Source organism: Octodon degus, unplaced genomic scaffold (assembly GCF_000260255.1).
Source record: "Octodon degus isolate 3935 unplaced genomic scaffold, OctDeg1.0 scaffold00025, whole genome shotgun sequence".
In the NCBI taxonomy this organism is placed as follows: Eukaryota; Metazoa; Chordata; class Mammalia; order Rodentia; family Octodontidae; genus Octodon; species Octodon degus.
The window spans coordinates 9,878,935-9,889,893 of NW_004524601.1; the positions used below are offsets into that span (position 1 = coordinate 9,878,935).

At 46.1% G+C, this 10,959-nt stretch overlaps 1 protein-coding gene across 2 annotated transcripts in view; it reads right to left on the reverse strand.

The window, feature by feature from the left end:
- The window catches only part of Mfsd6 (major facilitator superfamily domain containing 6), a 60,619-nt gene that overhangs the window by 18,484 nt on the left and 31,176 nt on the right, over positions 1-10,959 (reverse strand). For both annotated transcript variants that reach the window (XM_023712294.1, XM_023712293.1), the window contains exon 3: positions 498-595. In XM_023712294.1, the coding sequence (XP_023568062.1) occupies positions 498-595 (98 nt within the window). The remainder of the gene's footprint in view (positions 1-497; positions 596-10,959) is intronic.

A 10,959-nucleotide genomic window follows, 5' to 3' on the forward strand; every position in this document is an offset into this window, starting at 1 on the left:
GAACAAACAAGGGAAAGAACTTGGGTCAGGGTACTTGAGCCAAGATTTAGAAGGTTCATAGAAAATAGACAGATGACTATAAAGCTCTAGTTAGAAACCACCAGCTGTGATAAAAAGAACCAGGGGTAAAACAATTATAACAATAATATTTTCAAAGTAACTATAGTTAACTTAAAAAATGAAAAACCAAAACCTTTAAAACATAAACTCTTTTCTAAAACCACCTTTGGAAGCCTGCGCTTATGACCATACACAGAGTTTATCTAGGGTTCTTTCTTTGCATAATCCCAAGGGTGTGGGTCAAATCCTGCCTGCTCGGCTCAACATGGAACAGCACTGTAGGTGACTGAAGAACCAGCACCCTTGACGTCACCTCTTCCTTGACAACCACTTCACAGTCGCGGCACAGGAGGCCCGCCCTTCCTTTGCAGAACCCTGTTGAGGCCTCTGACACAGATGGAGTGTGTTGAGGAAGCCCCGCGGCCCCGGCAGCTCACCTTGCAGCACCTCCATCGGGAGCACGGTCCAGGCGTTTTCCAGGTAGGAAATATAAATATAGCGAGCTGTATTGCAGGCCAGGCCGATGTACAGAACCCTAAAACAGGAAAGGAACATAAATCCAGATGACAGTGGAAGTACAAACCATCCAAGTATCACTTACCGTCCTTCCCCTCCTCAGACCATCCATCAGCCCCAAACTCAGGAGAAGGAAAGCGAAAGGACAAGCCAGTATAATCACTAATTTCTGAAGAAGATGACAGCTTCTAATATATCTGCCTCCTGTCTTTCCCAAAATAAAAGCAAATGTCACCCTTCCTGAAACTTAACTAGTAGCGAGATAATACTTTTTTTTTAAAGACAGTCTGGGCACACTGCCACCTAGAATGCCAGTACTGGCTTCCTTCCAGGTGACTGTAGGGTAGACAGGCCTGGGGGAGTAGCCACTTCCTGATGATGGGGGACAGATGGGACAAAATCTAGAAGGTATAAGCACAAATGTAGCCTCACTGGTAGTACCGGGGACACGACACAGCTTGACAAGGAGACACTCCAGTTCATTGAAAACTACCACCTAATGATAAATCAGGAAACATTTAGAAATAAAACACTTTTTCTATCTGTTCAGCTGATACATGTTTACTGTTTTTAAGAAATCCATGATATTGTGTGCTTAGGAAACTAATACATATGTATTCATCTTGATTCTCCCTACTCCCAATATCATTACCACCGAAAGTCTAAGTACAAGCAGGATAAGCGAGGGCCGGAAGAGCTGCTCCACACCTATGGATACAATCCTGCACTCTGAACTGGAAAGGCGGGTTGGTTCGGAAGCACACGGCTGCCGCTCCCTGCACAAACCACTGGTGGCAGGGTTTCTCTTTCTCAACTGTCTTCCATGTTTGGGCTCATTTTCTTAACCTTCATGTTTTTCGAATCCAAACATGAACACCAGAAGGTAAAAGAAATCAACCAACATGACAGTAGCATTCTCCTAATTTTGCTCTATTATATTTTTATATTAAACTAAGTCATATAAATGTTGTTTGTTCTATTTTTCCAACTTTAAACCAAGGAAAAGAAATGTTCTCAGCCACTAAGGTGGCATTAATCCTAAATATGGGAAAGAGACCAAAAATGGCTGTGGGACAAGGAAGAGACAAATGACAGAGATTACAAGAGACTTGGGTGGTCCTTACTGAAGTATCAAAAAGCCCTAGGTGTCCAGTTCTGTGGCCAGCATAGCTTTCAAACATGTTGGATGAAAAAAATTATGTTTTACTCTTCATTTTGTTGAGTAAACTTATTCCTGACCCATCAACTTCCTACTGCTAGGGAAGAAAATTAAAATGCAAAATACACTAAGAAAAAAAAAAAAAAAAAAGACACAGAACAAGTTCCACAAGCTCCTTAATCTTCTTCTGTAAGTTGCCTACTCGCTCTGTGGCCAACCTCTACTTAGCCCACTTGCAGCACCAGCAAGTGTCTTCTGCAAGGGGCTATGAAGGCAACAGTTTAAGGGCTACACCGTCTGTCACAGCCATCCGACCCTGCTATGGTTCGTAAAAGAAACCAGAGACAAAATGTAAATGGGTGAGCCTCACGGCTGCATGCCACAAAAACTTGAATTCTATGAAATTTACATTTTGTGTAATTTTCATGTGTCATAAAATCTTATTCTTGTGATTTTTTTTCCAACCATTTTAAATGTAGAAATGATTCTTAGTTTGTGGGCAATATAAAAACAGCCATCTAGCTAAACTTGGCCCTTAGGCCAGACATAGCATTGGCAGTGCATGTTGCCTGATAATTATAATAAAATTGAATTTTTTTTAACAGTGTACAAGAAATAGATACAATTAATTGTGAAGTCATTCTGAAATTCTTAACACAGTGTAGACAAGCTATCAGGTCCCACTTTTCTAAGTTTAGCCAACTATAATACACCTGAACGCCTCCTTACAGACATACAAAGCTACAATGAACATTAATTTCCTCAATAAACATTTACTGAGCTATCATAAGACACTATATACTGTGCAGGACCCATAGAACTGAAAAGGAAAAGGAAATTCTCCTTGCCTGTAAGGAACTTACAGCCCAGTAGGGAGGAAGACACAGGAGCAAGTAAGCTAAATAACATTGGCTAAGAGACATGAGTGGTGCAAACACAAAGGCTAAAAGGACTGGCCTTCACCAACTCTCAGGATACCGGGATCAGAAGAGCCAAAGAAAGAGGTGAGAAAGCATTTCTACAAGCGGGAACAACGTGAGCCAAGGTTAACCATTAAACGTCATGCATCTGTAGCCAGTGTAGGTGTCTGAAAGATAGAAGGTCATAATCTAAGGACCCATAAAAGGTACAGTGGATTTTTCCAGTCCAGACACATTCTAAAAACTATTCATATACTTGTTCTCAGTCTCAGAGAATGAACAAAGGTCCAGCCCTGCATTTCACACAACTGTAAACATGCAAGAAACAAAGCATGAGTGTGGACCCAATGGGGTCATTATCTAGGTTTCTTTTTTGCCTTAAAAATGATGCAACATCCCAGCTAAGTTAATATTCAGGACTATTCCCACCTCTTGTTTCTGCTGGGAAGCTACATGTAGATAAATCAGAGTTGCCTGGTTCTTTTTAAAGGCATGAGAAGTAATTAATGTTGCTATAATCATTTTTTTTCTGCCAAAAGAAAATGATAGTCTGTAGAGATAGACTTAAGGAAAGCACTTGTTTGCTTCATATCAGAAAGTATTTGTGATGCAGTGGGGAGAGTAAACCATAGCTGGTGAGATAAACAAGACTAGGTTGCAGAATGGCTTTGCCTGCAGCCTATCTGGCCTAACACTCCACCTAGCTTCCTATGCTCCAGCCCCTACGAGTGCCCGAAGGACCCATCAGGCCACCTGGAGCCGCATCTTGACGTCTTCCTCCTCCTCCTGGTCTCACTCAGATCCATCTCCTACCAAGACCTCCTGCTTTCACACGCAGAAGCCCCTCTGCTTATCCCTGTAAGTACACATGGGCAGCCTGACCATGTTCTCCAGTGCCAGCCACACCCAGGGAGGGACACCCTTACACCGCATCACTGCCTTGGCCCCAGCATCACACACAGATTGGGCCACCTCTTAAAATCTCCACCTCTGACCATATGAAGCTCTGCGGGTACATCTAGATGCAAGCTGTAACCCCTAGGTCCTCAGGAGGGGGAGGGGGAAGACTGCAATTTCAAACCAGATTAGGCAGCTTAGAGACCTCTCTACCCTCTGTCCTGAACAGCAAATATAAACGTAACATGTGGGTTTCTGCTGGTCTTAAATCATTCTTTTGCTGCCCTCAGTTCTTTCCTCCATAAGTGACTGATAAGCTAAGATTACAATTACCATCAGCAGGGGCCTTGTGTTGGTTTCTGGCTACATTTTTTCACTGTTCCCTTAGTTTATCTATCTACTTTTAATTCACTGGCTATTTTGCTTTAGATTGTGTGTGCTTCCAGGTAGGTAACTGAGGACATTCAAAACTAAACAGAACCTTGATTAACAGACTCCAATGACATAAAAGACACAATATGCTGTTTTGTTAGATTTTCCAATTTGGTAAAAATCAAATGTGTGTGTGAGCGTGCGCACATGCGTGCATATACACACACACCCCACTAGCAGCTATTCTGCTGCAGAAGGGCCTTACAGTCGCACCAGGAAGTTGAAGCGACTCTGGAGCTCCACAAGACCCCCTGCATAGCTGGGTCAGCACTCCCCCCCCCCCCCCAGGGAGACAGCACCAGCAGGACCCAGGCATCATCTAGACCTAAGGCTATTTATAGATGTCTTCCTTAGACAACATATTCCTGTTTCATTTAAACTGCTTTACCTTCTTGGTCACTCTGACTGACAGTCCCAAGTGACACAAAATCTTAGCTGCCTTGTGAGGCTGCAGGTTCCACATCACCAGATGCACCCAGGCGAAAGCTGGGTTTCCCTTGTCAAGGGCCGAGGAAAGGAACCTAACCGGGCAGAAGGCCAGGTCTACTGACCGCATTCATTTTCTGGGGCTGCGATAAAATACCACAGACTCTGTGTTTAAACATAAATCTGCCGGGGAAATAGCTCAGGGGCACAGCGCCTGCCTGGCAAGTGTGAGGTCGTGAGTTCAATTCCCAGTATCAAAAATAAGTAGCCAGATAACAGAAATGTATCACCTCACAATTTTGAGGGCGACAAGTCCAAGACCAAGGTGCTGCCGGGTTGGCCTCCCTCCTTGGTTTGCAGGTAGCTGTCTGCGCCCTGAGTCATCAGCCATCCCTCTGTGTCTGTCTGCGTCCTAATCTTCTCCTAAGTACATCAGTCATACTGGACGAGGGTCCGGCCTAAAGAACTTTCTTCAACTTAACCACCTCTTTAAAGATTCTGTCTCCAAATACAGGCAGTCACACCTGGTTGTACGGCTGAGGTTCTACAGGTGGGGACCTCAACAGACAAATTTTCAGAGGTCACAACTGGGACCATCAAAATGCTGCCCTGTGTCATTTACACTTCTAGAAGACAGCACACTTCAGCGAGGAATGCCAGTGTTTTCCTGAGCAGCGAGGCTTCCTGGATTAGCAATGGAGAAGGTGATGCCTGCAGTCAGACAGAGGTGGTGGCTTTCCAGGACTGCTGGCCTTTATCATCCTACCTAATCCTGCCATATTTGCTTGTGAACTTTATCTTGGGGACTGGTATTTACTTTTCCAGTAGTGGATGTAAAGTGAGAGGCTTGTACAAACAGTGGTGATTTACTGTGCGGTCACGTGGCAGCCAGTGGGTATGGGTCGCCCTCTGGCTCAGCTGGTGGAATTCATGGCTTGGGCATATGTGAAGTGGGCTTTTCTCAGAGTGCTCCTAACTGCTTCAGATAACCCTATAAAGGAAACCTGAGAGACACAGCAAATGTGTAGGCAATCGCTCTACCAGATCAAGTATTTTACCAAGAGCAACCATATCTGGTAGATTCTGCCTGGGCTCTGGGTACATGGAGAAGAGCCTGAGATTTGATGGGCCCAACCTCCACTCAGGGGTCCTGGCTCTAAAGAAACAAAAGTCTCTATGCAGATGTCCCTCCTTTAACAGCCTACCTGTTTTAACAACTATTCAGACTTACAACCGAGGCATACTGTTTCGATTTATGACCCACCACATGGACTTACAAGCCATAGTTTTTGTACAGCATAATTACACAGTACTGATTTTCGTTGATTGCACCGTACTGTGCAGAACTGTAGTTTTATGTTGTTATGCACTACATGATTGCACGTACAAGTTATGCAAATAAAAGCAAAGTCACCAAGCTGGAGTTTCCTTTGACCATTTCCTTTTTGAATCTTGTAATGTACACACTGTGTATACTTCTTCATTTAGTGACTAATTTATCTAACAACCTAGTCGCAGGAACAAAACCTGGTCATTCAATGATGCGCGTCCGTATAGATCCTAGCGCTGCTATTACACATCACGTCCCTACTCTCTGGTTTGACTGTCTCGGCATAGCGTGGACAAGTTTGCATGGGTGGCTTCGTGCACACCGCTGACTTCTCAGCAGAGAAACATTTGCAGTCTAAGCATGGGGGTGAGTGGTGAGAGTGGGCGGGAAAAGGTAAGGTCTACAGTGTGGTTTTCACACTGAAAACAACCGAAGTAGGAGGCTGACCACTGCAGCCAGAGGTATAAGAAGCCACAACATCATCCCAACTCTCATTTCACAGAAAAGTGGCACAAGAGTTGCAAAGTGGGCTGACTGGTGGGTGGTGGAGGTCCCTGTCACCTTGCTCTACAGTGCTCTCTTGGAGATAGAGCACCGTGCCCCCTCCTACTCCTTCTAGCCCTCTGCAGACGACTGGCAGCATCAGAGCAGTCAGACTTCTGGACACCAGCGTGCATTCGGACTAAGCAAGCTGATGTATGTTTGCACTGGCTTTAGAAGACAAGTAACACTTTAGACACTGACAAATCACTGAGAAGACCAGGATGAGAGCCAAGTAGAAAAGCAAATGCCACTCAGCACCTGCCCAATATCCTGGGTCACAAAAGAAAAGCCTTACCTAGAAGCAACGCGTTACAGAACAGAATGGCCTCAAGGCCATGTCGGGCAAAGTGGCAAGGAAGTGCAGGTGTGGGTGCTGGATGGTGGGGAGCCAGGGCTCCCCCTGTGGCCTGTTGGCTGGACAGGGGCTGCACCTCCACACACACAGCAAACAGGCCAGCCAGAGGAGCACAGTAGGAAGTGCCACAGACACGGAAGAGAGTGGCTGGGTGCAGGCTGCCTCAGTGACCCTGCAGGGCTCTGGAGCAGCCAGGTGGCGGGACTTAGGATCGTCCCATACATGACACCTGCGGGGAAGTCCTGCCCATCCCAGAGCCCACCTGGGCTTAAGGGCAACACCCTCTCCTTCCTGAACTCTTATGGCTCTCAATCCAGTGCAATCCAGTCTCTACTCACAACACTAACACCCTCCTCTGCCTGCAGCCCCGCTGAAGCGATGGAGTTTTCAAGGACAGTAGCCTATGCACTGTCACAGTCCACCTCTGCTCTGAACCTGTCCACGGGTCAGTGTGATGGCAGGAAATGTACTTCTGTCATTTTTTTTTAGTTCTAACCTTGTTCACACCTCTCCTGCCCCCTTTCCTGTGACATCACGGAAGACAAAGTACCAGCTTCGGGGTCACCGGAGACCACCAGGCCATGTGGGCTGGGTCACACCTACCCCTTTCTCACACATTCATCTAGTCTCTGATTTTTTAGTGTTTTTCTTACTACTTCATTTTTCCCTTCCAGTCAGCTTATAAAACAGGAATGACATGGGTTATTATCAATCCTACTTTATCACTAAGGAAATCAAAGTCCTGAAAGGGGAACAAAATTGGCAGGGTCAGGTGGCTGACCAGCCGCGCTGCAGGCTGAAACATGCTCTTGAAACATGCTCTTCCGGTGTCGTCTTGCAGGTGCTTTCCGCTGTAAGCAGAACTGTCCCACCCCAATCATAAAACTGTTAGAGAATTAGATTAAAAAATTCATGGGGGGAACAACCTGCTCGGGGGCCCCCCTCCTGTCCCTCTCTCAGATAGGAGCTTTCTTTCTCTCAATAAATACATTCTGCTCAAAAATAAAATAAAATAAAACAACAAATTCATGAACAGCCAGGCATGGTGGCATAATTCCAGCTCTCTGGGAGGCTGAGGCAGGCAAGAGGATCATGAATTGGAAGGCATCAAGGCCAACTTAGTGACTTAGCTGAGATCCTGTCTCAAACAATGACAAGGGCTGGGGATGTAGCTCAGTGTGAAGGCCTGTGCTCGACTCTAGTACTGGAACAAAAAATTGACCATTTCACCTTAAAATCTTGTTTCCAAAAGATCTGTAATAGCATTCTACCTGTGTTTGAAACATTCAATTCTAGTAAAATCTCATTAACACAGCCAAGAATAATATAACTGACAGAAGTAATCTGCAGGAAACGGTCACAGTGAGCCACAAGAATCCGACTCACGGAAGTGAGCTCGTCAGGACACCAGTCTTCATTTACTTTAAAATCGCCAGCATCGGTGTCTGACAGACAGAAGACCATGCATTCACAAGCCAGAGAGCCCAGGCTTATGGGCCCCCCACGTTCCTCTCAGGAAAGTAGACTCTGGGCAAAGCATAACAAACCTGTTATTTTGAGGCTTTCTGGGTAGCTCAGCCTGACCAGTAATGTACGAGCTACCGGAAAGCTACGAAGTCTCTTGCCGCTGCACACCCCCATACCACAGCCCGCTGTGCCAAGCCATGAGATCTCCCCCTGGCAGCCCCCCACTCTTAGAAGCTGAGTCTGGAATCTCAGGCCTCCCTGCCTACTCCTGCTCTCTACTCAGACATGCACACGCTCTTCTGGAATGCCATGATGAGATGTCACAGATCGGATCTCGCAAACAACACGTCGCCTGGCCCTGAAGCCTGGAAATCTGAGACAATGGTACTGGCGTGGCCGGGATCCAGGAGGACTTATCCCTGACTTGCAGGTGACCACCTCTTTTTAGTGTCCTCACATGACAGGGGGTGATGAAGGGAGAAATCAGGGGTACAGAGCAGACAGAGCAGCTCAAGCTGCCTGGTGTCTCTCCTTAGGAGGGCACTAATCTCATTCTCAGGGCCCCTTCTCACAACTTCATCATAACCTCCTCCCTGCCGAAGGTTTCATCTTGACGCCATCCCACGAGTGGTCGAGGCTCCAAAATATGAATGAGGGTGGAAAGGAGCCAGTCCACAGCAACGTGCTCCGGCCTGTAACACCTGCACGCTGGAGTGTAATTAGAACCGACCTGGGGCTCCAGGGACCCTGCTGGCTCTCAGGCGCTGCACCCCAGCCGCCCACGGAGGTAACTGATCTTTGCACCAAGGTCAGATCTCATCAGGCCACTATAAAAATGACTATCATTCATCTTGACAGCTTTGCAAAGCGGTCTTAATAAAATATATGAAAAAAATTATAAAGTCTGTAAGAATTATTTTTATTGGTGATCTGAACATTAAAGTAATCATTTTGTGATTTGGTCTAGTTAGTTAACAATACTAGTGCTTATCTACTTTGGTGGTATCCACATTAGTGAACAAACATGACCTAAGCTTCCTTCCTTTTCGTTTTATTATCCGGCCCCATCAGAAGGCAAACTCCGCGGGGAGGACCCTGTCTTTCATCTCTGCACCCATGCAACAGGAACTCATCACGCTGTTGGGGCTTCTTTGAAGAAATCATGGCAGAACACAATCTTTGGTTGTGCGCCAACTCTTCCTATATGATACATAATCATCTCTACAGATGGCTGCTGGGTCACGCACGCTCAGGCCAAGTCGGGTAGACGCTTGACGCTCGTCCTGCCGGTCCTCAGCAGAGCTACCCTGTGGGCTAAGCATTTCACGGGGGGCTAAGGGATCACGTGGGAGGATGCGGCACTTCAGAGGAATGGAGAGCATTACAGGAAGACACAGAGGGCCCTGCAAGTTGGCCAAGTTGTGCCAGACGCTGGGCACGCACAGGAACACGTGCCAGCCTAACTTGGAGCCGAGGGATCCACACAGCAGGGGCTGAGGACCTGCGCTCTGAGCCCGGGGAGCCTGGGCGTAAGCTCTACCACTGTGATTACGGCTGTCACCAGCGGCAACTTAACTACCGGAATTCCCGGCTTTATAATGAACATAACAACAATGCCTAGCCCACCAGGCTAAGGCATTTAGTATACGGCTTTGTGTATACTTCATGTGTAATAAGGACTCAAATGACAGTGTGATTACTATTATTTTTAAAATATTTTCCTACAATTATATTTTTGTTATGGTTTTTGTTTTACTGTGCTTTTATTTATCTAGATTCTATAGTTAGGCTGAAAGCTTGAAGTTAGTAAAAAACAAAACAAAAATCTTTTGTCTGGATTGGAAACACATGAATCATGAGCTTATGATTCAAGAAAAAGAACAAGTCCTAATTTTTCTGGAACCTGATGAAGGAAAATGGACCTTTCTCAAGTAAGTTCAACGATGATTAAAATACATTCTCTCCCCAAGTAACTGGTTTTTAAAAACATGATAGCAGAAATGTGCCTGCCTTGGTGGCTGCCTACCTGTTCTCATGATCGGGCAAAAAGAATAAAAGGTAACAAGATGGCTGCCACACCACACACCACACACCGCACACCACACCACACCACACCACACCACACACCACACCACACCACGGGCTCATGGAGCTGCATGGAGCCCTCCTGCTCCTAGGTGAGCCATCTGGCCAGGAGAGACAGCCAAGGACCACCCACCAGCACCCCACAAGTGAGGGTGCCCCCAGATCAACCACAGCCTGGCCTGGTACAAAGCTGGGGAACCCAGATGAACATAACAAGCCGGTTCTTTTTTATAACATCACAGGTCCAATTTATACGCTAATTTTTTTCAGGAAGGGAGAAAAAAAGGCAAAGTAGGGTTGCTTACAACTTCCCAAATCAGAATATAAATATTTTTCTCTTCAAGATGAGAAGGCTGGGGTCAGGGAGATAGCTCAGCAGTCTAAGTGCCTGCCTAGCAAGAGCAAGGACCTGGGTTCGATCCCTGGCACCACACGCCATACTGGCCCTGAACCCTGCGTACACTGTGCCGACCCTGAAACCAGGTGTGGTGGTGCACACCTGTAATCCCAGCACTGGGGAGGCTGAGACAGGAGGATCACTATGAGTCTGAGCTGCATGCCAAATAAAAAATGAAATAAAATATTTTTGAAAAATTTTAGAACAATGGGAAGGCTTCAGGGAGACATGTTGTAAAGTAAGTTCTGAAAAACTTTTTTCTTATCCTCTCTTGCAAAGTATCCTACACACTTAGGTATTGCAAGCTGCCAAGTATTTCCATAGAGGTGTAGAAATAGAATTGGCCAACTTACATTGCCTTTTAACATCTAT